This window comes from Manis pentadactyla, chromosome 13 (assembly GCF_030020395.1).
Source record: "Manis pentadactyla isolate mManPen7 chromosome 13, mManPen7.hap1, whole genome shotgun sequence".
In the NCBI taxonomy this organism is placed as follows: Eukaryota; Metazoa; Chordata; class Mammalia; order Pholidota; family Manidae; genus Manis; species Manis pentadactyla.
In genome coordinates this window covers 91,070,839-91,098,579 of record NC_080031.1, presented here as the reverse complement: position 1 = coordinate 91,098,579, position 27,741 = coordinate 91,070,839, and the positions used below count along the sequence as shown (strand labels likewise).

Below are 27,741 nucleotides of genomic sequence, written 5' to 3'. Positions count from 1 at the left end.
TTCTGTTTTTAAATTCCCTTATCCTGTTTCATACTTATTTCTAAACTGCCTCCAGTCATTTTTAAAAAGTTACGGAGAACAAGTACTACAAATAAATGGGCATTCCCGATTAGGCTGTTTTATGTTAATTAACTCATTTTGCACCATTAGTTGCATGACTAGAATCCAGTTTCCAAAATTTGGAAGCTATCTACTTTGAATTTTAACTGTGAAATAAGAAAAGATTTTGACCACTAGTCATAATCCATTTCTGAGGCATCTGAACTAAAGTGTCAAATTACAATTAAAGATACTCTGAAAGTTATAAGAAACAGGTTTCCTATATTTCTTATTCATATGGTACCTTTCCTATAACATGGGAACTACTTAAAGTAAGGAACTGAGATTCTATAATATCAAAAATTGAGTTAAATTGTGTTTTCATGTACAAAAGTGTAGACATTTTCAAATTAACACTTTTGACCAAATATTTTGAGGAAACAGAAGCAAAAAAAAAAAAAAGAGAACCGTATCAGCTAGGAAGGTGTGAAAGACGCAAAGATTTTATACATCTGTGAAGTCCAGAAAGGCTGAAGGCAAAGTTGGCACAGCTAAAGGAAACCAAAAAGATGGTATCGGTAATACAAATAAGAGGGTATATATGAGGTGAAAGGCATATTTTTAAAATAAATATTCTCTTTATAAAACAAAGCATGCTTCAAACAAATACAAAATATTTATTACACAAAAAAGTAATAACTGACAAACCACTAACTTGTTAAACTTAGAAAAAGTACTAACTCATTTCATAACTCAAAAAAAAACCAAAACTTTTTTATTATTCAAGCTAATTACTTCCAAGTTATAAATGTTACAAAATTTTGGGTTAAAAAATGTTACTCTCTGCTTTTTTCAATTTATTTTGCTATGCAATGACAAAAGCAAGATATCTTTGAAGTGTTCCAGGTACTTAAATGAAATAATGTGTGTAGCATAAACTTATTTAAAAAACTTTTACATCAATAATAGGCCAACATACATATCAAATTCCCTCTTAGTATAAACAGGAAATACTAGTACCAATGCCACATGGAAATCAATACCTGTCAATTCACATACAACACAATAACCAATCTCACTAGTATAATATTTAAAGAATATGGTTAGTCACTCTCTCCTTGTATAACTGAATATGCCAACATTCTCATCAGGTGAATACCAATTTCATGATCTCATATTCTTTTCTGAACTTGTTGTCTCCAGGTTGGAATAGCCCTAAGAAGAAGAGAAGATCAATGAAAAATGTAAAAGAAAAAAAAATCCTGATTAAATGTTCACTTTTAAAAATGTGTGTAGATTTGCTTCAATTTTTTACCATAAAATATCATATACATTCAGGAATGGCATAGTATATAAAACATGCTATTACTAAATTATTATAAAGTGGATGCCCATTCTAAGTCCTTTTTACCTATGTGGGATATGCAGAAGTGGCCCAGAACCTGTTGGTCCTATCTTTTTGGTTCGTTCTTTCCAACCTTTGGTAGGTTTGTGAAGCCTAGAGGGATCTCTACTAACATTGTTTTCAACCTGTAATCAGAAATAAATTCCAGTTAATTTAAATGAACTAATAAGTTTGTACTAGTAAGATACTAACAGAAAGCAGTTTTAAGAAACATACGTTCTAGAGCAGCTAAGCAGAAATATAACTGTTAATGACCTTTTCAGTAAATTTCTAATTATACTCCTATAACTAAAATAAAATTAGACTACATCATTTATGAATAAACTATTAATTTAGTTTATTTTATTCTATTTCTCTTATTTTTTTATTTTTTCTATTTCCATTATGAGGGAAATGTAATGCTGCAAAGTATGATAGTGATATAGTCAGACAATAAATTTAGGGTAGATTACCACCAGTAAGTCCCTTGTTTTGTCCATGAGAGTCATCAACACCTTTCATTCTGAAGAGTATTATCAGTGAGAGGAAGCAGTAAACATTGCTTATAGCTGCCGTAATTTTAAAATAAAGGCACACATAGAAAGCACGAAGAACAGAATGAAGAGTAAGAAGGGAGAATTAATTTAGGATAAAAAAGCGAGATGCTCATAATGTGAAATGGTAGAATCAGACGATAGTTACTTAAATTTTACTAAGCTGTGCTTCATAATATGTAAATATGTTTAAGTATGAAATTGGAAGGAGAGGATACAGAAATGGAGCTGGATTTCATAACGAAAATGGATTTTATATTTGTATCCTTACCAATCAAGGACTTAGGATAATAATAATAAAAAAAATTAATTAATCTCAGTCCAGAGTACCTCTTCTTTTAATTTTGCCAGTCTCCTTTGTTTTTCTGCCTTTTCATCTTCCTTGGACTGTCTGTCCAGAATTTTCAGTTCAAGTTTATGTAAATCCTAAGGAAAATATGCCAACAACAAAAAAGAACACTTGTTTCAAAGTTTAGTTGCTCACAAATAAAATTAAACTACCTTAAGTATCAAACAACACTCCTTCAACTCCTTTTCCAACAAGGACTAAGAGTTTCATTTCTCTGAATACATGTCATACACGCAATCCTTTCTGTATCACTTTCTTTTGGGTGTTCCTTGTTTAATTTTATGGCTCAGTCTAAACTTTTCTTTTAATGGTTGACCTAAGTCCATTTCACTTACCAACATAGATATGACTGTTTTAAATCTCTTATATTTTCTGCTTTACAAGTTTCTTTTTTTTCTAAGTCTTTAATTATGTGGCCTGCTTGTCCTTTTTTCAAGGTGGGGAGGCATAGGATCTTTTGTTGTTTAGGGGGATTTTTACATGTGGACTAAGAGAAATTCCATCAGTGTGCTTCTATCTCTTATTTTTCTGTGTACTTTGCTTAGTTTTTGCTTTATGAATGTTGCTATGAATTCTGATGCATATAACAATTATATTCGTAACAGCTATATCTCATTTGCACCCTTTCTCAATTTAAAGTTCCCTTGTCTTTATAACTAATTTTGGATTGAACTCCACTCTGTCTGAAAAGACTGAAATGTCTTTGATTAGCATTTTTCTTGTATGTATGTTTAAAATCACCTATAATTCTACCTTCTAGCAGTAGCCTTGATTCCCTTACATATATATATTGAGTATTTACAAGGTACGACCTTTGGGCACCAGAGTGAACAAAAAGGACAAATCTCTGCCCTCCTGGAGCTCACATTACAGTGAGGAGACAGACCGTGAACAGGAAAGCAGGGCCAGCCACTCCGACAGAGAAGACAAGACAGGCATGGCCTGGCCTGTGGCTACCTTTCCAGCCTCGCTGCCTGCTGGTTCCCATCTCCCACTTGATGCCGTAAGAATATGGAAGTGTTTACAGTTTCTCCCACAAATACACTGTTCCACTCCTCCAAGCTTCCATTCATGCTGTTCCCTTGCCAGGAAGATCTCCCTCTTCCTCCTTTCTTCTCCTTCAAGACTCAAATCCAGGATCACCTTCTGTCTGACACACATAGCTTTGGTAAGCCTCCTTCCATACCCAAGAATATCCACTTCTAAAGCTCTGTCCACACCTCGGTTGCCACACTCCCGTACTGAAGTCTCCCACTCGCACCCCACCTCTGCCACTAGACTATAACCTACTAGAAACTAGGCAGTGTGGCTTGCTCACTCCGGTATTACTAACACTGGGTACAGCCCGATACAAGAGGCAGTCAATTTTTGCTGAACTGGCTCTGGAAGCCACATCTCCACGTGTAGCACTGGAACATTATTCAGGCAGCATATTTACTCACTCTTGCTTGAAACCTGGAAATTTCATCAGCAGCAGTTTTCCTTTTTTCTGCCTTTTCTGCCTTTTCCTTGACCTCCTTTTCAAGTCTCAAAAATTCTTCCTGTTCTTTCTTCTGCTGGGTGTAACTTTCTAGCAGCAATTTTAGTTTAAACTGGCATTGGCGCTCTTTCTGCTGTTTTTTCTCTTTCTCTTCTTCTTCTTTTAACTGGGAAGCATATTTCATTGACATTTCTAGACTTCTCTGTTTTTTCCAAGCTTCAACTGCTAATTTCTGCTTCTTTCTTTGTTCTTCCTTTTGCTTTTGATTATCTTCTTGTTTATTATGAAAAAGTGTAGGTGTGTTTTCAGCCTTTTCCTTTGACTTGAAAATCTCCTCCTTTTTTTGCTGTTTTTGGGTTTTCCAATTCCGAATAGACTAAATGATTTGAAAAGACAGTAAGACAAAACTGTTTTTAATATAACCAAAGGCACTTTAAAGTACAACCTTAAATCCATCTGTCTAGAAAGAGTATTGATTGCAGGATGCTGACTGCTTAGGTTTTAAAGTGGGATTTTTTTTTAACAAATGCAATTTCTTTTTTTTTACTTCTGTTTTTAAAAAAAATTAATGTATTTTTAAAGACACCAAATAATGGCTTATTCTTTTGGCCTTCCTCTTCCTCCCTCAATCCCCAGGTTCACAAGGATGGTAGTTCATGAAGTATCCTCTTCCCATTACCTCCTTCATTTATGTTTTTGGAAAATAGCCCCTTCCTCCATCACCTCACTTCTTCTAAATCCTCTTTTTAGGTTTAGAATGCCTCCGAGAGAGCCTCTGTGGTCAAAATTCAGAAGAGGAACTGAAAGTGAGGTGGTGAGAGCATGGGCTCTGAAGCAATGCTATTTGAGACCAAATTTTAGCTTTGCCATTTAGTAGACGTGACCTCGGATCAGTCACTGAACTGCTCTGTCCTCCTTTTGCTCATCTGTAAAGTGGTAGGCAACGCCTCTCGACTAGGACTGTTGTGAAGACTAACTGAGTCAGTGTTGGCACGTAGTGCTTCATAAGCGTTCTTAAAAAAGGGAAAATAGTTCCATTGCTTTATATATGGATATGTCAAGATTATTTGAAATTCTAGCAGCCTTCTCTATGCCATAAAGAATACAGCCACTGAATTACTTTCCTCTGAAGTCAGAAAACTGTTTCTCCATCTCTCTTCAGAGTATTATCATTCATTTGTTAAATAAATCCTTATGGTAAGTGTTACTATATACAAGGCAATGTGTTAGGAACCACAGATGATTCAAACACCACCACCACATGCCACTTGCACAGGGCTGCTCAAAGAGCCAGCCTGACAGCAATACCAGGAATTCCTGCCAGAATGTACACAGCACACTGCTTCCTTCAAGGAGCAAGTTTTCTATGAAAAAAAGTCCACTGAACTACACAGTGTGCTTGCTGGGCAGCTGATCCTGGTGCGATTGCTTCATCTCCCTGGAGACCACCAACAGTCTGCAAACTACCCTCCAGCCCAGGGACCAAGTCTAAGCACCGTTCCAGGTGAGGTAAGATGTGTGCCTGAAGACCACAGTACAGAGCGTGCCATAGCACCTCCTCGGAGAGGCACAAAGTGCTCCTGAAATTCTAAAGGGGAGCAGGAAGCAGCCTCTGATCTGGGCTGGTTCGGACAGGCTGGCAGTGGAGGGGGAAAGGAAGAATAGAGGTTCCAGAAAGTCAGAATAAGACCAGCAAGGGTACTCAGGCCAGAAAGCTCAGGGTAGGTCTGAAAAGCAGTATCTTCATTTAGGCAAAACAGGACATATTACAGGATTTGAGATAAAAATGGTAAATTTCCTCCTCAACATCTTAAACTCAGTAGAGTTAAACTAGACTTCTGATGTTTCCCCCCAAACATTCCTCTTCTCCTCCAACATGTTCTCCTTAGGTGGCACCTCCATTTTCACACCCCACCAGCCTCCCCGCTACACCCAACCAGACGTCAAGTATCAGGAAAGTGGGTGGCGGGGGACAAGAGTGAGCTGTAAGCTAAGCGGTTCACTTGACAAGAAGCAGTACCGTGTGTCCCCTTTCCCTAGAGGTGGCCCCTAAATGGCAGCCAGTGATAGAATAACCTAGAGGGTTTGTTAAAATGCAGATTGGTGGGCCCTGGCGTTAGGATTAGGCCTGGGTTGCGGCCTGTACATTCTAACGGGTTCCCAGGTGATGCTGACTTTGCTGGTCCACAGACCACTCTGCAGGTCCAGGGACCCCACGGTCCTGGAAAAAAAGTTCAAATAATTCTTAGTGGTTTGTTATTTTGAGTTTTTAAAAATGAGATATATTTTCAAATGTTCTTTTTAAGTTTCAAATGTCAATTTTCCTACATTCACTTACTTTGGAGGGAAACAACAGTGCACCCCAGCTATTTCCTCTAAAACTTTATTACTTATTAAAAATTAAAAACCAACTATCTTTTTCTAGAAGTCTACAAAAAAATGACTCCGACTTAGCCAATCTAAACCCATGGTTCTCAACCAGGGGAATTTTTTGCCCTCCAGGGGCCACATGACAATGGCTGAAGCCATTTTTTATAATCACAATTATGAGGGTGTTACTGGCATCTAAGTGGGTGGAAGCCAGGGATACTGCTAAATGCCTCTAAGGTGCAGGACAGCCCCCATGGCAAATAATTTCCCAGCCCAAACAGTCAACAGTGCCAAGGCTGAGAAACCCTGATCTAAACCAAAGCTAGAATAATATTTTGTGAAAATGGAGTTTTTTAGGTATTTGCTTAGAATCTACAGTTTCTCTTCTCAGGAGAGGCCACGATTTTGAGTCCTTTAAACAAAGCAATGAGGCTGAAGTTCCATGCCTCACAGAAACTTTTTAAGAGTCAAAGAGATTTTTTCCACTGCCTCTTTATTTTCTATTATAAACAATGTGGCCTTTGCTGGTAAGACAACTTTTATCAAAAGCCTGAGTAGATCTGGATTTCCCACATTTCTGGTGGACACAGAGGGTTCTGCCCACGATCAGAAGTTTTCTGGCACACACTGTATTGTTTCTTGGGGTAAAAATGTTTGGCCTTGAGGATGTCCAAGTGTAGTTTTACTAGGCGTAAAATTACTCACCTTCTCAATGCCTTACTTTCCCCTTTGTAAGAAGGGGGGAAGACCATAAACATACCTCATGGGGTTGTCAAGTTAACGACACACATTAAAGGGTATAGCACAGTGCCTAGAACACACAAATACATAAGTAACAGCCACTGTAACAATTATTACCTCTTTTTTCTTTTCTTCTAGGGCCAGGAATTTTTGATACCACTTTGCATGCTGCTGAACTTCATTCTGTGTCCTTCCAGGAAGGTGTTCTAGAACTTCTCCCATAAATGTTGGCTTCCCTTTATGTTTGTTCCTCACTTTTACAAAATTCTGGTGATCATAATCATCCCAGCCCCCTTGTCGCCCTCCTGTTTGCTGAAGGAATTTTTCAAAATCTACCACTTCTTCGGGAAGAGAACCTGATGTTACTTTGCCAGCAGGAAATTTGCTTGACTTTGCTCTGAAAGTTTTCTCTGTTTCTGAATTACCCAATGCCCATGAATCAATTTTTTTTGATATGGCACTCAACTCATGAGTCGTTGTTTTCTCTTCTTTAATGAGCTCTTCATATCTAAAAATTTTTAAATAAAAGTTTGAATAATAAGATAGAAACCAATCCATATGAACCCTTCATTTCTTCCTCAAATGTAATTGCTCCTGACTCTTTTCATGTCACCTTCTCCACTTAAAATTATCAACATTTATAAATCTAAGACTTAAAATTTTGAGTCTTCTAAGAGAAAAACACAATCTTCCAAGTTCTACTTGGGATTTTATATTGTTCAAATATAAATGACAATTCACTCTTAAACCTGAAACAAAACAAGAGAGGCATTATATTTCTTTTATGTAAGACTAATATTAAATACATAACAATAAAATGGTTTGTATACAACAACCTACTGGAGAATTACTGAAAAATAAAGGTCAATAATTCTATATTAAAATGAGTTTAAAACATACATCAACCTCTGCTCTTCCTTGAAAGTGTTAATTGCATTTTCAATTTCTTCCATCATTTCTCTGAGCTTTTCAACAACTGCAAAAAAAAAAAAAAAAAGACCATGGAAAAATATTGTCATATTTCAGCATAACTAAGAATTAAAATATTAGGAAAAAGTAGAATGTTAATTTGAAGACATTTCTACCTAATGGATAAGAAATCTATGCTCTTATAAAGTTAATTTTTAGGAATATATTTTTCTCTGATTATGGATATGTTCCTATGTAAACATACTATTAAATATTATTATGTCTTTCAAAAAAAAATGTCATAGTACACATACTGTTTTGTGACGAGCAGTTTTTATTTAAGAAAATGTGGTTTAAAAAATTGTGATCAACTTTCCATTTCAATATACATACAGCTAACTCATTCTTTTTATGGCTATACAGCATTTCATTGTCTAAATCTACCCTAATTCATCTAATTAATTCTCCAATTAATTAACCTTTAAAGAGATGTAATGCTGTAGTATCTTTGCATATATATTTTGCATGCTCAAGTACATATTTTTAGAGGCTGACTGATAAAACTTGAAATATGAAAAACAAACTAAAAAAGCATGCTTCCCACTTTACAAAATGCCAGATACTACAACAACTATCCTTCAAAGAGGTTCTGCCAATTTAACAGTTCCTGAGAATACCCCTTCCCATGTACTTTGAACCATTTCTGAAATGAGAGGCAAAAATTTATCATCAATGATTTAATTGACATCTTCATAATCACTAATAAGCCTGAGCATTTTTCTATGTGTTTCGTATTTCTTTTGTCATATCATGCACCTTATAATCTCTACCTGCCTATTTTTCTATTAGGTTATTTACCTTTATTGCTCTAAAGTATAAGCACTCTTTATATATTATGGGTATTAGTTTTCTAAGTTATATATATATAGCTAATATTTCCTAATTTGTCTTTCAACTTTGCTTATGGGTTGAAGTTTTTTTTTAAGTAGTCAGTTATGTCCACTTTTGTCTTGATTTCTAATCTTTATCTTCCTTATAAACTACCATTATAAAAATGTTAACCCATGTTGTCATCTAGCACTTTTATGGTTTCACGTATTAATTTGGTGAACAATAATTACGGTATTCACATTAACCATTTGTGAGTGCTTCCTATGTTATCAGCAGTGCACAAGTCCTTCACGTGCAGTGCCTCACTTCATCTCCTCAGCAATGCATGAGTTAGGTCCCTGGATTTTCTCCATCCTACAGCTGCAGGAACGACAGCTCAGGGACATCAAGTAATTTACCTAAAATCACATAATCAATAAGTTAAAGACCAAAGATTTGACCCAACATCTTCCGGAGTCTTCAGTCCATGTGTCTTGAGCACTTAATGACACTGCTTAGATCCTTCAGAAATGGACGTTGGTGTAAGCAGGGAGGGAAGGATACAATTTTGCTTTTTCCAAATGACTAGCATTTGTCCCAATATTATTTTACCTTTTCCTGTCCCTGAAAGACAATTATTCCGAAAAGTAAATGAGGGAAAAACACCAGCCTAGGAATCAGGAAATCAATTTTTCTCCCTCTTCATTAGCTGAATCTGCACCCCTCTAAACCACAGATTCCACATCTTTGTAAGTGACACTATTACCTGCTTGGCCTGCTTCACAGTTTGTAAGGATTTGATAGCATTTTAAAAGCAGCAGCCCAGTTTGAAAAAGACAGATGCACTCCTATGTTTATCGCAGCACTATTTACAAATGCCAAGAAATAGAAGCAACCGAAGTGTCCATCAGTAGATAAATGGATAAAGAAAATGTGGTACATATACACAGTGGAATGTTACTCAGCCTTAAGAAGAAAACAAATCCTACCATTTGCAACAACATGGATGGAGCTAGAGGGTATTATGCTCAGTGAAATAAGCCAGGCGGAGAAAGATAAGTACCAAATGATTTCACTCATATGTGGAGTATAAGAACAAAGGAAAACTGAAGGACCAAAACAGCAGCAGACTCACAGAACCCAAGAATGGACTAACAGTTACCAAAGGGAAAGGGACTGGGGAGGAGGGGTGTGAAGGGCCCTGGGATAAGGGCGGGAAAAAAGAAAGGGGGCCTTACGATTAGCATGTATAATGTAGGGGAGGGCATGGGGAGGGCTGTGCAACACAGAGAAGACAAGTAGTGATTCTACAGCATCTTATTACGCTGATGGACAGTGACTGTAATGGGGTGTGGGGGGGACTAGGTGAAGGGGGGAGCCTAGTAAACATAATGTTCTTCATGTAATTGTAGATTAATGAAAACAAACAAAAAAAAGTTAAGCAACTACATAAACACCAAATATTACAGTTCTTCAGTGTATCTTTATTAATGCCTAACCAATAAAGAAGGGTTTAGCTCCATCAATGCCAAGCAGAAAAATTTCTTATTAGGAGAGTATAAGTTTTTTTAATGAAAAATGGAAAATACTAATTTATAAAGAAGAATATAAAATTAAATTTACTTACAATCAGGTGTAGGCTTTACATCTTTCAACTGATGCTGAAGTTTCTTTACATTGTTATGTATTTTGGCCAATTGTTGTTGGATTTTTGCTCCTATAAGGACAAAGTATGTACTTTAAAATAACTGACAAAACACGATTACAATTCACTGTTCTAAACACAAGACTGATCACAATCATGTAGCAAAAGATAGACAGGAGCAATTAAATAATGAACGAACTATGCTTACTTGTAAGTAACCCACAAACTTTAAGCATCCTTGCTTTAAATAAAGCATCTCTAATTTCCTCCAGTATTTAAAAACACAATGGGTTAAATCTTATTAGGCAAGGAAATGTCTTTTTTTTTCTTTAACTCTGTGGACACCGAGTTACTGGATACTGTTTTAAATATATGTAACAGTGGCTTGGGTTTAGTCCTGATTTGTTCTTTTAAAGTCTTTTCCTTTTCTTTTTAATTTATTATACTTTACAGAAATAGAATCTGATCTCAACTCTATTACTGGAATATCAAAACTATCTAACCAATATTAATTCCATGAATACTGAAAAACCTCCTAAAGAGAATTAATTTCATCTAACCAAATCCTCTAAGACAGGGGCCAGGATACCCACTGGGTCACTGCCACAGCCTTGAGGGGGTGCACAGGTGCCAGCTGGGGATACGTGTGCTACCAACTACCAAGCTCAGCCAAAGGACCACCTGAAGTGGAATGCTAGGCCCACGGCAGAGCCTGGGCCACAGATGAGGCGCTCAAAGACATGTGCAGATGTTCTCAATCAGCAGGACAAAGGCTGCATTCTCCTTTCACATACCCTTTCTGAAGTAATAACCTTCCTTTAATGTTAATTTTAATTAGGTTAAAGTCCTATGTTCTCATTCATACATATATATTCAAATAATAGTAACATTATTTAGCCTCCTTTTTTGTAACTTTTCCACAAATGATCATAAAGCACCAAAGTGCTCTGTCCGAAGTCCTTAAAAGCAATTACTTAAAAAAAAAAAAAAAAAGTTGACCTAAAGGCCTCGAACCAATGCCAATATAGCTATGTGACTTTGGTTTGTTCTATTTTTTATTAAAATTCATGAGTCCCATAAAGGCAGAAATCTATCCAGCGTATTTTATAGGGTATCATTCCCTACTGGAACTTGACATCAAGAAACTTCTCTAATTGCATCAAAAAGAATAAAATACCTAGGAATAAACCTAACCAAGGAAGTGAAAGACCTATACCCTGAAAACTAAAGATACTCTTAAGAGAAATTAAAGAGGATGGAATATAATAAGTGGAAATTCATCCCATGCTCTTGTGTAGAAAGAACTAATATTGGCAAAATGGCCATCCTGACTAAAGCAATCTACAGATTCAATGCATTCCCTATCAAAATACCAATAGCATTCTTCAATGAACTGGAACAAATAGTTCTAAAATTCATATGGAACCACAAAAGACCCCGAATAGCTAAAGGAATCCTGAGAAGGAAGAATAAAGCATGGGGGAATCTTGCTTCCCAACTTCAAGCTCTACTACAAAGCCACAGTAATCAAGACAATTTGGTACTGGCAAAAGAACAGACCCACAGACTAGCGGAACAGAATAGAGAGTCTAGATATTAACCCAAGCATACATGGTCAATTAATATATGATAAAGGAGCCGTGGATATACAATGGGGGAAATGAGAGCCTCTTCAACAGCTGGTGTTGGCAAAACTGAACAGCTACATGTAAGAGAATGAAACTGGATTACTGTCTTACTCCATACACAAAAGTAAACTCAAAATGGATCAAAGACCTGAATGTACATCATGAAACCATAAAACTCTTAGAAGAAAACATAGGCAAAACTCTCTTGAATATAAACATGAGCAATTTTTCTTCATGAACATATCTCCACAGGCAAGGGAAACAAAGCAAAAATGAACAAGTGGGATTATATCAATCTAAAAAGCTTCTGTACAGCAAAGGACACCATCACTAGAACAAAAAGGCATCCTACAGTATGGGAGAATATGTACATAAATGACAGATCTGATAACGGGTTGACATCCAAAATATACAAAGATGCTGTAGAATCACTACTTGTCTTCTCTGTGTTGTACAGCCCTCCCTGTGCCCCCTTCCTACATTATGTCTGCTAATAGTAATGCCCCTTTTCCCCCTTATCCCTCCCTTCCCACCCATCCTCCCCAGTCCCTTTCCCTTTGGTAACCATTAGTCCATTCTTAGGTTCTGTGAGTCTGCTGCTGTTTTGTTCCTGCAGTTTTTTCTTTGTTCTTATACTCCACAGATGAGTGAAATCATTTGATACTTGTCTTTCTCTGCCTGGTTTATTTCACTGAGCATTAATACCCTCTAGCTCCAACCATGTGGTTGCAAATGGTAGGATTTGTTTTCTTCTTATGGCTGAATAATATCCATTGTGTATATGTACCACATTTTCTTTATCCATTCATCTACTGATGGACACTTAGGTTGCTTCCATTTCTTGGCTATTGTAAATAGTGCTGCGATAAACATAGGGATGCATATGTCTTTTTCAAACTGGGCTGCTGCATTCTTAGGGTAAATTCCTAGGAGTGGAATTCCTGGGTCAAACGGTATTTCTATTTTGAGTTTTTTGAGGAACCTCCATACTGCTTTCCACAATGCTTGAACTAATTTACATTCCCACCAGCAGTGTAGGAGGTTTCTCCTTTCTCCACATCCTCACCAACATTTGTTGTTGTTTGTCTTTTGGATGGTGGCCATCCTTACTGGTATGAGGTGATATCTCATTGTGGTTTTAATTTGCATTTCTCTGATGCTTAGCAATGAGGAGCATTTTTTCATGTGTCTGTTTGCCACCTGAATTTCTTCTTTGGAGAAGTGTCTGTTCAGATCCTCTGCCCATTTTTTAATTAGATTATTTGCTTTTTGTTTGTTGAGGTGCATGAGTTTTTTATATATTTTGGATGTTAACCCTTTATCAGATTGGTCTACTTTCTTTAATGTGGTTTTATTTCCTCTGGTGACAGCTAGCCTCAGGAGCATTACCATCTATAGCAGTCTCTCCAGAATACACTGTAGAGATGGTATGTGGGAGGTAAATTCTCTCAGGTTTCACTCATCTGGAAATTGTTTAATCTCTCCTTCAAATTTAAATGATAATCTTGACAGGCAGAGTGTTCTTGGTTTGAGGCCCTTCTGTTTCATTGCATTAAATATATCATGCCACTCCCTTCTGGCCTGTAAGGTTTCTGTTGAGAAGTCTGATGATAGCCTGATGGGTTTTCCTTTGTACGTGATCTTCTTTCTATCTCTGGATGCTTTTAATATTCAGTCCTTATCCTTGATCTTTGCCATTTTAATGATTATATGTTTTGGTGTTGTCTTCCTTGGGACCCTTGTGTTGGCAGATCTGTGCATCTCTATGGCCTGAGATGCTATCTCCGTCCCCAGATTGGGGCAGTTTTTAACAATTACTGCTTCAAAGACACTTTCTATCCCTTTTTCTCTCTCTTGTTCTTTTGGTACTCCTATAATGCAAACATTATTCTGTTTGGATAGGTCACACAGTTCTCTCAATATTCTTTCATTTCTAGAGATCCTTTTTTCTCTTTGTGCCTCAGCTTCTTTGTATTCCTGTTCTCTAATTTCTTTTTCGTTTACTGTCTCCTCTACTTCATCTAATCTGCTTTTAAATCTATCCATTGTATGTTTCACTTTGGATACTGTATTTTTCAAAGTTTGTATCTCATTCTTGAATTCGTCCCTGAGGTCTTGAATATTTTTCTGTAGCTCAGTGAGCATGTTTGTGATTTTTATTGAAATCTCTTTCAGGAAGTTTGGTAAGTTCAGTTTCACATGACCCTATTTCTGGTGTTGGTGGGATTTTGGTTTGAACCAGGTGTCTTTGACATTTCATATTTGTAGGCGGTGCCCTCTAGTGCCCAGAAGCTCTACTCTCTGGATATGCTTAGCCTCTGAGTGAAGGCAGGTGTCACAGGTGAGCAGCGCTGGTGCCCTCTGGGAGGAAATAGCTTTCCTGCTTCCCAGCTGCAGTGCCTGTGTCCACTGCCAGGGCCTGTAGACCAAGTATGCAGGGAGGAGCCTCTGTACTATGCACTTTCACCTGCCATAGGCGGGGCCGCCCTCTGGCCAGCCTGGAGCAATGGCAGTGGCAGCCAGTTTGTAAGCCTGTGCCAGCTGGGAGGAAGGAGCAGCAGGCTGCGTATCATAGTGGGGGGCCTCAGATAAGCGTAGCCAGCCAGGGGGATGGAGCGCCTGAAGCTCCTGAAAGTTCCCAACCTGCTGGGCAGAGTGTGCCTGGACAATTTTGTCCACCTATTCTTTCTCCTGAGCAGCAAGCTCTGTGCAATCCTTGCCCCTTTAGGAGCCCTCTTGCTGTTAGGAAGTCTCTCAGACTGCCCGCCTTTCTTTTGTCCTGGAGTGGCCGGTTATGGGTACCTATTCTCCACAAGTGGCTGGAATCTCAGTCTCTCCAAGTATTCTGCCTGTCTCAGCCTTCCAACCCCACTAATCTCCAGAGCACCATGTAATGTAGGTTCGTGCTCTCAAAGCTGATCTCCAGGGCTGGGTGTTCAGCAGTCCTAGGCCTTCAGCCCCTCTCTGCTCCATTTCTCTTCCTCCCATTGGTGAGCTGGATTGGGGGAAGGGCTTGGGTCCCTCCAGATCACAGCTCTGGTACTTTACCCTTTTCCATGAGGTCTGCTGTGTTCCCCATGTGTAGGCAGTCTGCCACAGCCTTCTTTCTTGTTGCTCTTTCAGAATTAGTTGTATTTACTGTATTTTCATATTATATGTGGTTTTGGGAGGAGGTTTCTGTCTCACCTCTCATGCCACCATCTTTAAGCCTCTATCCTTGTGTAGATGTTAAATCCATCTGATCTAATGTATTGCTCAGTGTCTGTTTCCTTACTTATTTTCTGTCTGGTTAATCTGTCTATTGATATGAGTGGTGTATTAAAGTTTCCTAAAATGAATGAGTTGCAGCTTATTTACCCCCTTTAATTGTTACTATTTGTTTTACATATTTAGGTGCTACTATGTTGGGTGCATAGATATTTATAATGGTTATATAGTCTTGTTGGACTAACCTCCGTATCATTACATAATGTCCTTCTTTGTTAATTTCTTTGTTTTGAAGTCTATTTTGTTTGATATATGTATTGCTACTCCTGCTTTATTCTCCCTATAATTTGCATGAAATATCTTTTTTTATCCCTTCACTTTTAGTCTGTGTATGTCTTTGTGTCTGAAGTGAGTCTCTTATAGACAGCATAGAGATGGGTCTTGTTTTTATTTATCCATTCTGACATTCTATGTCTTTTTATGGTGCTCAGGCCATTTACATTTAAGGTGATTATTGATAGATATGTACTTATTGCCATTTTATTATTTGATTTTTTTCTGGTTCTTTTTATATCTCCTCTCTGTTCCTTTTTCCCTCTCTTATATACTTCTCTTGTTATATGATGGATTTCTTTAGTGTTTTGATTGGATTTTTCTTTCTTTGATCTTTTTTTTGTGTGTGTATCTATTGTAGGGTTTAGTTTTGTGGTTACCTGTAGATACCCCAGCAGTTAACCTCGCTGTAACTTAGTTCCTGCTTAAGCTTAATCTATAGCCAAAACCAATCTAAGAGAAAAGAACAAGAGGTGCTGCGTCTTAGAATTTGCTGTGAGTCATGAAGGACTGTAAACAGTTCTCGTGATCCTTTCTGAGGCAAACCTGCCTTTGTGATCTGAAAAGAAGCCTCTGCTGAGATCGCTGTGGGAGGGTCTGCCCACTGCCTACTGCCTGTCCTATAGTGATGGTGGGGCTGCAGGGGTAATGGGGTGGGTGGGGCTATTGTATGGCTCTGGGGCAGGGCAGGATGTACAACACCAGTCTTGGACACCAGCAGGAAGGAAGGAGCTCTGGGGACTGGCTCCTGCAGGCATCTCCCCCATTAGGCTGTAATGGGGCAAGAAAGCTGGGGAGTCTCCCTCTGCCTGCCAGGCAATAAACCTGATGCTCTGCTGAGCTGAGTGGGTTGGCTCCCGGCAGCATGCACAGGGAGGAGACTTGGGGCTGGATTGCCAGTAAGGGGGGTGGAGTGTCTGGGGCTCCTGAGAGTTCCTGATCTGTTGGGCTGAGGAAGGGCTGGAGAGGTAGCCTCCACCTGCCCTTTCTCCTAAGGAGAGAGTTCTGTCCAACCCTCCCACTGCTGGAAGGTCTTTCCAACTGCTACCTCTGCTTTGGGTCTGAGGATTGGTGGAGTGTGTCTGTCCTCCACAAGTGGCTGGAGTCCCAGCCTCCCAGAGTGTTACCTGTCCCTGGAGTCCAGCCTTGCTAATCACCACAACCCAATGTACTGTGGGCTTATGCTCCCAGAGCAGATCTCCAGGGCCAAGTGTGCAGCACTCCTAGGCTTCTACCCACTCCCAGCTCTGTTCCTCTTTCTCCGGTCTGTAGGCTGGGGTGGGAAGAGGGCTTGGGTCCTGCCTGACCTCATCTCTGCCACTTTATCCTTTTCTCTGTGGGCTCTCTTCTTCCCCAGGTGCAGGGGGTCTGTTCTGCTGTCTTCAGGTTGTTTTCAGGTTTAGTTGTATTTACTGTATTTTCTTCTTTTATGGTTTCTGCCATGCCTTCCTACTCCACCATCTTTTTCTCCCCACTCTAAATGACCCTATTCTTAAGACAAAGCTTCTACGGAATTATTAGTCACCTGTATACATAATGCCTCATACTGACCCTTACCTAAAGGGTCTCATAACACACTAAACCCTAAACCCTTAAGCAGAATTCCTCTCTGAGACTGCCCACATTCCCACCTGAGTGTGTACTGTTCATTTAAATAAACTTTGCTGCTTAAATTCACTGAGCTTTGTCTCTAAATTTTTTGCAACATACACAAGAATGTGGCATCCATTGGTGCCACAAGATCTCACTGGCATCCACCACTGGTGGTGTTTCTGTCACTTTGCTATTTCTTTAGGCTTTCTAGTCTTAAATGCAATTGTTTTCTCCTTCCAGATAGGTAAGAAAGGGGCTGAGGGAACTTTGGAGTAGGGTGGGGCCTTGCACATTCCCACTGCCTGGGTGACCCCAATGGACTGCAGCCTGCAGCCATTAGACCACACTCCTTAGCAGCTTGCCCAGAAGTCTTCTCTCCTTTGTTTTGGGAAGTTCTCAGAACATAAAATCACTCCATCCAATGTTCTGCAGCTCCCCCAAATTCTGGGGTGATAGGGACATTGTTCCCACACTCTACAGGTTCAAGTGGACACTGAATGCCAGGTGATCTGGCTTTAGGAGGCGGCAAGGGATTTACCGTACACTTAGGAGTTCAATGAACTTTCCTTTTCTTCCTCTGTTCTTCTCTACTCTCTACTGCCTGCATGGCTGCACACATAAAAGAGCCTCTTTTCCTGGCACTACGCAACTCTGACACTTGCTACTACTTTTGCTTTAATGAATTCCTTTCTTCCTTGCACTTGTCTGACCTGTTTGCAAGAACTGCACTGTCCCATCTCCACGTCCAGTTTGAGGTTTCACTCCAGGTAGGGCTGGCTGGCAACAGCAGTACAATTTATATATTTTCTTGTATGTTATTGTACTGGCTGCACAGACCACTCTCCTGAGGCAGAAATGGTAAGTTTTACATCACAGACAAGTTAAACAATTATTTGACTTCGCCACTTCATCCCACTACTAAGTACAGGTTCTGAATCTGTTGATATTTATGTCCACCGCTCAGCCAACAATCCCAGGTCTGGGATGAGCTAAGATCAGAGAGCCCAGGAATCAATTTCCATTTTTTTAAAGAAATTTTAATCACATTAACTGGTTTGTCAATCAAAAAATAAACCCCTCTTTTTCCTATTAAACTGAAAGAAATATACTTAAAAAACAATCTAGTTAGAATGACTAGTGACCTGAAAAAATACACATTCCTAAAAAACAAACTTATTACCAACTAGAAAGTATTTTGACAGTGAATATAACACAATGTACAAACACAAAGCACGAGGTGAAACCACAATTTTATATTACTCAACAGTTTTTAGTTTGTCATGAACTCAACTTACTTTCTGTTTTCCTGCTGTTAATCAGTTTATTTTCCAATTCTTCCAGCATACTATGCTCCATTCTGAAGTCACTTTTTTGGTTGTAGAAGTGACTGTGTTTATCTTTTTCTATGTTAGTAACTCTTTAGGAAAAGAAACAAATTGTGTAAATATCATTTAAATATATTTTTAATGGTTTAAAATATAAAGTCATTCATTATAATTAGTAATTTATATTTGGATGAATTCATTTAAGGGGTCAAAATTCAATTACTTGGATTAATAAGAGAATGAATCAAAATAGAAAAGATTCAACTAAAATCACAAAAATGTGAATTGTTATTTAAATCATAGCACACCAGTTTTAGAAACTGCAGTCCTGGACTTGTTTTGAAAACACAATAGCCATTTGGCTATTAACTCCAACTCAGTCTCCCTGTAGCCTGAAAATGGCCCCACTGCTTAGGCTGTTTCAATAGGAGATACTGTTCACATTGTAACCTGGGCTACAACACTTAAGCTCCCCTGGTAGGACCTTCCTCATTACCAAAATGTGAATATTAACAGGGCTGTGATCAACATTACATGAAATAGTGTATGTGAGAGTTCTTTATACAGTAAAACGGTACTATGGAAATGCAAGTGATTAATATTATTAATAAAACTAAAACTTCAAGAGGCAAACACCATCTACAGAGACTGGGATGATTTTAGTATATTTGCTTCAAAGCCTTTTTTTTTCTCATCTTTGCTTCTTGGATTTAGTCCATATACCAGTACCGAGTTCTAATGTTAGTTTGAACCCTGGGGTCAAAGAAAACAAATACCATCAAGAAACTTTTAAGGTTAGACAAAAGAAATTTATTTTCTCAACATCTGTTTTCTTTCTCCCAGAAGGTAGAAATTAATATGGATTCTTCACCACTAATCCTGGATTAAATGAGTGGTGGACAATCTCTGACCATTGACATAATTTCATACAACCTGAAGCGTAACTATCTAAGGTACAGTTTTCCAATATTCTTTACTTTGCCACACATAGGGAACACTTTAGTATTTATAAGATGCAGTGGGGTAAAAAGATGAGAATGCCGTAGGCCCTACTTGGCTGCCCCAAAGGCTGAGGAGATCATAACCTTGTAGGTGGGTTTGGGAGAGGAAGCAATGGATGGAATAAGAGATGTCAAATAGATTTCAGTGTACAAGTCAGTTCTAATGGATTGAGGATGGCTGGAGTCCTGTGCTGAGGACTCAGAAGCCCATATAGGCTTCAAATAGAAATGTCTGCCATGGAAAGGATATTCTATGACAGTAAATTATTTTGCCATTCCTGGATTAGAAATATTAACCTATAAAGCATCCAGAATGTACTAATGGAGACAAATTACCAAACCTATACAAAGATGCTCAACATTACCATAACAGCAGAAATGCACACTAACACTATACCACAATAACATTTACACACCTATCAGATAGGCAGAAAGTCACAAGTTTACATAGTACATTCTGTTGATGAAACTGTCGGGAAGTAGGTCGTCTCATACATTGTTGGTGGAACTGCAAATTGCCTGTGGAGGACAACTTAGCAATATTTATCACACCTGCAAATTGATATGCCTTAGACCAAGCATTTCTCCCTGTAGGAATTTTTCCTGAAGACAAACTTACACATATGCAAAGTGATGTGGACTTACATAGATACTGCAATTAATTTCAGCATTCTTTGTTCAAACAAAAGACTGAATATAACCTATATAACCACAGCTATGGGGCAGGTTAATTATGACACATTCACACCCTGAAATACAATGTAGCAGTATGTGTTCTCTTCTGATATAGGAAGATCTCCAAGAACACTGTTTTTCTAATAGAGATTTTATGTGAAAGTATTAAGATACAACCAAAAGTAGAGAATAGTAAATTGACCAGCCAACCTTCCTTCTTTCTTCCCTTCCTTCCCTCTTCTTTCCTTTCCTTTTTCTTTCATTCTTCCTTACTCTCTCTCTCTTTCCTTCCTCCCTCCCTCTCTTTTTTTCTTTTTGCTTAAGTATTCTGACATAAATCCACTACATTATGTAATTTTTCATCTCTAGAGATTATGGATACTTGGCTTTAACCATAATGCCGTATCATGCCTGACAAAATCAACAATTTCTTGGTATCTACGATATATTCTTAAGTTAAAACAAGATGCAGAATGGTGTGTACAGTATGCTATCATTTATATAAAAAGGAAAAATCTGAATATGTATTTTTACTTCCTTATAAGCACATAAAATATCTGTGGAAGGATACTTAAGAAACTAAAGATAGTGGTTGTGTTAGAGGAGAGGAAGCGAGTGGCTGGAGTCAGGGGTGAAACAGAGACCTTTCACTGTGTACCCTTTGATATATATTGATTTTGACCATGTGAATATATTACCTATTCTGGAAATAAAACAGAATTATACTACAAATTGTGTTTGTTCTTTGTAGTCAATGAAAATTGTTGGACAGACACATTCTTCCACTGGATTTTTCTAATACTCTTTCAATTAGTTTTTTCAAAGCCTTGTAACAGGTGCAGAAAGCCTAACCAAAGCTGTAAACACATCCTTGGCGACAAAGCATCTATACTGGCATAACTGACTGGTTTGATAAATATATAGAGACACTGACCACTTGGTAGATTACCCTATCTAGAGAGAAACACAAACCAGAGCCTCTAACATAAACTCCAATTCTATCTAAGGTAATGTACTTTGGAAGTCAAAGAAAGCAAAATTGTAATTCTCAAATTCTGAGTATTAAAAATATAAGTATTATATAAATGCAGTGATTATAAAATATATTTATTATATAAATAAAAGTATTATATAAATCTCCAAAGCTACAGTATGGTATAACTTTTCAATATTGCAGGATTTCTAAACAGAGAACTGCCACTGATTCTGGTCGAGACCGTTCCTCACAATAGGCTTCTTTTCTCTTGGATTCTAGAGCAAACTAGACTGTGCGATCCAACGCAGTTGTTAGAAAGCTCTCAACTGCAGGATAGGGTTGGGTGCTATGAGTTCTAATTCTTGTTATCATTCTTCATTGTATTTATCACATGGTGCTGCCGACAATGCTGAACACTCAGAAAGTACCACTGGTTATTGAAAGAAAAAAAATACACAAACAGTAAAAATGAAAATAAATGGCAATTTCTCAATTAGTTCAGCCATCATGTGCAGGATGGATATGAAAGGGGCAAAGACCAAAGGAGGGAGACCAATTAAAAGCCATTTCAAAAAAAATAACTTGAGGGTACAGACTTTTCGCTAACTATTCACTCACTCAAAAATTATTTACCAAGTGCTTACCCTGATAAATGAAAACACATCCAATCTGTTACTTGATACATGAGACCTAAGGAGACAACTGTTTATTTCCTTTGAAATATGCTGATTCAAAATGGCCAAAATAAATAAATATAAATTGAAATAACTCTACTTAAAATTACCTTTATATTAAAGTCTATTATTGTTTGTCAGTTTCGTACCTCCCACATTTCTTCTCTTTATATTTGAAAGACTAACAACTAGAATTTTGTAGCTTAATGTGGGACTGGGTAGGGTGGAGTAGAATTGACGTCTACTGTCTATAATAAAATGACTAATAATGTTATTTGAAGATAATGTTCTTATACTTACTGATTTTTTAATTTTTCTGCTGTGCGTATGAATTCTGCTTTCTTAGTCTGACTAGCTTTCTGCTTCCAGTTTTGAAGGTGAAAAGGACGAATACCCCCTGAAGCACCACAGCAGCCATTGTTCTGCATAGAGAACAAAAATTAATTTACCATCGATAATAAGTATTGTAAGAGATAAAGGTGGAAATGTTTTCAGAGATAAAATGTCAATAATGGAGTTTCTTGGAAGACGATTTTGTGGCCAACCTTACCTAATTTTTAAAAATACCTTATGTGGAACAAGGAATATCTATCTTGAAATGCTAAATTATTGAGCAAGAAATGTTAAGTCTCCAGGATTTTTACAAAAAGATCTAATTCACTCAGTCAGCCTCTCAACAATGATGAGCCACAAAAAATATGGTCCCGGCCTTCAAGGGAGGGAGGGTAAGAGATTTAAAAAGAGTAAACAAGTAACAACAAAAACGCAACTGCGATAAGCACTATTAAGCAAACATGCTGAGATGGAGATAATGGGGCAAAGGGTTGTGTTTCTTAGAAGGGCTGCAGAAGTTCTATTTGAGGGGATGACATTGATCAGGAAAAGTTCTGAAATGTCCTAAAATTAAGTGACATAAGGTTGGAGAATGAGTGACTCAAGGGAAAGTAATCACTACAGCCAAAGGCTGTAGGTAACCAGCAACTGCCATTCCTACAGTTAATGAAGTCATTTAAACAATTATCTAGAAGGTCCCCTGAACACGGCATCCCCTTGTGTGTGACCAGTGTCTGACCATCATCAACACTCAATCCAGGGGCCTTTTTTATGGACTGACCACCTATCCCCGGGCTTTCCCTGCTTCCCACTAGCCCACCTTCTTTATCTGTAAGCAGTGTGAATTTAGAGAACTTTCTAGCCTTGAGACCCTTCATAAATGTGCCCGTTTCTTGAGTCTGGCAGACAAGTTGTTTCTGTTAACTGGCCTTGCTGCTGGTGAAGCAGAAACTTCCTGTTCCAGGACACAGTCCATTTTCTGGCTGCACCTGAGAAGTCTCAATAAACCCTTTTATTTCAGAGATCTCTCAGTCATCTCTACAGTTCTTCTCCACATTCAAGGAAGAACGCAGCCATCCAAGCCAAAAGCAGTGGGGAAGAGCATCCCAGGCAGAGGAACCAGAATGTGCAAAAGCAGAGAAGACCCTGGTAGTTCAAGCAGAGAAAAGACAACTGTCACATGAAGTTAGTAAAGGAGGGGCGCTTGGTAGAAGACAAAAGCAGAGAGGCCTATCATACTGGCATTTTAAGTCACTTAGGGAGTTGGGATTTTACTAGATGTTTTTGAGCAGGGGAATGCCGTGACACATTAAATTGTTAAAGAAACTTTTCCATGCTATTTCTTGAAGAATAAATTGATGGGAGGTGTGGGAGGAGGCGAAGCAAGACTGGAAGCAGAAGGACTGATGAAGTAGCTGGTGCAGCCATCAGACAAGGCATGATGCTGTCTAGGACTACGGGGGTAATGTGCAGATTAAAAGAAGTAAAGGGACTAATTGCACTTCGGAGGTATAACCAAGAGGTACTGTTGACAGACTGATGTCGGGGATGAGGGAAAAGGAAAACGAGGCTTTGCATTTCTAGGAGCAAGCAAGAATATAGTGAATTTAGGAAATACTTTTCAAATGGATATCTAATTCACATACTACATTTTGTTTATCCATCATCAGTTGATGGACAATAGGTTTATTTCCACTATCGGCCAATATGAATAATGCTAGTATGAGCATTTGTGTGCAAGTTTTGGTGTGAATATGTGTTTTCAATTGTCCTTGTACACCTGGTGGGGGAATTTCTGGATCACAAGGCGACCACAACTTCACTGGCTTAAATGACATAAATTTATTCTATGTTTTTTCCCTAAAATTAAGGTATTGATTTGTCCCAGATTTGTACCAGGAATAGGGCTCTGTCATCTGTCTTGTGACCTAGTCTAGTGAGCCTTGCTCTGATGGCCTAAATTTTAAAGCCCTTGGCTGCCTGCAAGTATCCTTCAGTAGTAACTACATTCCTTCTCTGACTCTAAATGAAATCGTTTAGAGTCAGAGAAGGAATGCAGTTTTGTGTTCCTTCTGGAGGCTTGAGGGGAGAATCTACTTCCTTCCTTTTCTCAAGTTTTTAGAAGTCACTCACCTTCATTCCTTGGCTTATGGGCCTTTCCTCACATCACTCGATCCTCCTGGCTTCCACCATCACATCTCTTACCTACTGTTGGCTCTGATCTTTCTGCCGTCCTCTTAGAATGACCTTTGTGAATACAGTGGGCCCACCCAGATAATCCAGGATAATCTCCCCATCTCAAGATGCTTAATTAAATCACACCTGCAAAGTCCCTTATACCAAGTAAGGTCACATAGTCAAAGGTACTGGGGATCAGAATGTGAATATCCTTGGGGGCCATCATTCAACCTACCACATCTGGACAGAATTACAACCTGATGCAGGTGTATGATCTAGAGGAAATCCATTTTGACAAATCATTTAGAGTCAGCGAAAGAATTTAGTTATTACTAAAGGACTCTTGCAGGCAGCCAAGGGCCTTAAAATTTAGGCCATCAGAGCGAGGCTCACTAGACTAGGTCACAAGACAGGTGACAGAGCCCTATTCCTGGTACAAATCTGGGACAGACATTAGTTAGAGATATTTCAAGAAAGTCATAATTCAACAATTAAAATGATCAACAGGGAAATGGCATTTGAGAGGAAGATAAAGAGATTTGCGGACTTCAGTTTTAGAAGGTAATGGTGAGGGGGCTTATGAACAAATATACAAATATTACAGAACAGATGGGGTACACTATTACTTTTCATAATGGGTTAAGAAATGTGTGGGATCCCACGCTCTAAGGAGAACTGTAGAATAAAACAATATAAAATGCCTCTAAAATTTCAAAGATAGTAACTCCAAAATAACTTAAGGGAATTGTATGGACTAAATTATGTCCTCCAAAAATTCACATGTTGAAGCTCTAGCTCCCTTTGGTGACTGGGCCTTTAAGGAGGTAATTAAGGTTCAATGAAGTCAGAAGTCATAAGGGTGAGTTTCTAATCCAATAGAACCCATCCTCAGAAGAGAAAGACACCAGAGTTCTTGCTCACTCGCTCGCTCGCTCTGCCTGTGTGCAGAGAAAGGGCTATGAGAGCCCATAGGAAGGTGGCTTCTACAAGCTAGGAAGAGAGGTCACAGCAAACACCAACCCTGATGGCACTGATCTTGGCCTTCCAGTTCCAGAACTGTGAAAAAATAGATTGCTGTTGTTTAAGCTCCCAATCTGTGGTATTTGGTTATGGAAGCCCTAACAGACTAATACAGGAATTTCAGATATTTTGGTGGACATCTTTCGTATCATTTATTTCTTCTCAAGAAAACATTAGTTTCACTGTCAGAGTCAGTAGGAACATTCATTCATTTAATCCTACTACAAATACTCAAGTTCAATGTTAGGCCATAGAATTTGAGTGTATAGGCACGTTAAGTGGTATGCTGACCAAAATACAGAGGAGATAGATAACACAGTTAAATGCCTCAGAAGCCTCACAATATGGAACAGCTCTTTTCCAATTATTCTTTTAAAACCCAAACACCCTTGAGGAATTCAGCCCCATTACTGCTGTGATTAACTGTGAGGCACCGCCTTCCCTGCAGTGGTGAGAAAGCATGCGGCGGGGTGTTTCAATATCAGCGCTAACCACTAACATTTTGGACCAGATAACGTTTGTTGGGGGAGCTGTCCTTTGGCCCCTACCCACTAGATGCTAGTAGCGCACACAATCCTCCCCTGCGTCAGGACAACCAAAAATGTGTCCAGACATGCTAAATGTTGGGAACATTAGAAAATAGTTGAAAGAGCTCCACAGGTGATTCTGATCCAACCCCTGGAAAGGCAAACTTCTGAGAATCACTTTGGTGGAGTGTTAGGCAACCTGTGAAAATGCAAGTCAGGAGGTAAAACATAGTTACAAGAATTTAGAGAAGAAATCACTTTGAACTAGAGTAAGCCAGAAAGGTTTCATGGAGAAAGCCAGCAAGATGGCTGATACATCATTAATGTAGTAATACATTAATACATCAAGATGGATCATACATTTAAAATATTTTAAAATTATTAAACAAATACTTGATACATAATACTTTTTAATATATTTTTCCTGAGACATGTAGGCCAGAGTTAGAATAATAAAGAGAATTATAGAGGATGTGAGAACATTTGCCTGAGGTGAAATTTCCTGAACTTATACAAATAAGGACACAAGACCACTATATTTCCTTAAATGAATAAAAAGATGGAACCTGTCCTCAGCTCAAAACAGCCTTCCTTCAGGTTTGGACTGATCTACAAATATTTAGTGAGTCCCTACTATGTTCCACAACTAAAGAGGTACAGTTCTTACAGCTGGGATTACAATGGTGAAGTAAACTTCCAAAAGTTTCTGCCCTCCTAGAGCTTACATTCCCATGGGGGTGTCGGTGGGGGGTGGAGAAAGACAATTTAAAAAAATACATAGAAAATATGTAATACATCAGATGGTTTTAAGTGCTATGGAGAAAAATAAAACCAGAAAAGGGGACACGGTGTGCTGGGTAAGGGGATTCAGTTTGGGGAGGTTACGGAAAGATCACTGAGCTGAAGGCATTTGAACATTTACCTGAAGCAGGTGACAGTGCTGGCCATGGGACCATCAGAGAAGGGCATTCCGAGCAGAGGGAATAGCAACTGCAAAGCTACTCAAGTAGAATACACAGCAAATTTCATGCTTTGGGTGCAGGCTTGAGATAACGGGAGGACTCCGAGTCTTTGGCTTAAGCAACTGGACCAACAATTCTCCTTGAGAATCCTACGGTCCTCACTGCAGAGAACGGGGTCCTAAGCGGATCTTTGGAAACACATCTGCCTCGGAACCACCCCATATTTATTTTTCTTTGTGTTCCCAGCGTAGGTACAATAATAGAGCAGCCACCAATTACTGGGCACCGAATCTCTCTCCAACCAAGCACTATGCCAGAGGCTTCCCAGACACACAATCTACCGCTGGAGAAGGTGCACGTTACCAGTTCCAATTGTTAGAGAAGAAACCGAGTCGCAAAGAGGCTACGTTCCTATCGCACGGCTAGGTGGCGGCAGAGCCAGGGTTTCCACCCCGCTCTTCTCGACTCCGAAACCACATGGAGCTGGCTCTGTAAAAGCAGTTAAACGTCTGTGCAGGCCAACAAAGCTCAACACCCGGCGTTTGCCAGGCCTGGAGCACAGGGAGGCAAGCCCCGCGTCTCCCGCCTCTGGGACTGCACGGCAGAGGACACCTGTTCAGCGAGGCCCGGGAACCCGGTCCCGCCTCCAGAGCCTGCAGCTCCCTCGGGCCCATGCCCGCCACCCGCGAGGCTTCCGGGGCCTCCTCTATTTACCTGTTGCAGCACCGGCGCTGCTCCCACGCTGGTCCCGGTGGCCGCGCCCGCCCCCGCCACAGCCCCGGCTACTGCGGTGGCAGCCGCCGCCACCACGACCGTCGTCAGGGCGGCCATCTTTCCCCTCCGAGCCGCCCGGCTGCAGCGGCCACCCAGGCCTGGGATTTCGGGCCTCAGGAGCTCTGGGAACGGTTCCCGAAGCAGCTGAGCTCGGCGGGGATGCAGCGCACGGCCGGGATGCGGGGCGGGGCCGG

The 27,741-nt window shown here is 39.3% G+C and overlaps 1 protein-coding gene across 3 annotated transcripts; it reads right to left on the bottom strand.

The window, feature by feature from the left end:
• Positions 1 to 524: 524 nt before the first annotated feature.
• On the bottom strand, positions 525 to 27,741 carry LOC118935869 (coiled-coil domain-containing protein 112). Of its 3 annotated transcripts, XM_036932525.2 has the most exons (10): positions 27,488 to 27,741; positions 22,054 to 22,175; positions 18,398 to 18,519; positions 10,324 to 10,413; positions 7,818 to 7,893; positions 7,035 to 7,425; positions 3,769 to 4,182; positions 2,308 to 2,403; positions 1,451 to 1,569; positions 525 to 1,254 (listed from the first exon to the last, which is right to left on the bottom strand). In XM_036932525.2, the coding sequence occupies exons 1-10, from the start codon at positions 27,602 to 27,604 to the stop codon at positions 1,212 to 1,214; spliced, it is 1,590 nt and encodes a 529-aa protein (XP_036788420.2). In that variant the 5' UTR covers positions 27,605 to 27,741; the 3' UTR covers positions 525 to 1,211. The 3 variants fall into 3 exon arrangements, with proteins under 3 accessions (XP_036788420.2, XP_036788421.2, XP_057346743.1); XM_036932526.2 differs by lacking the exon at positions 3,769 to 4,182; XM_057490760.1 differs by lacking the exon at positions 22,054 to 22,175 and having other exon boundaries at positions 27,488 to 27,610.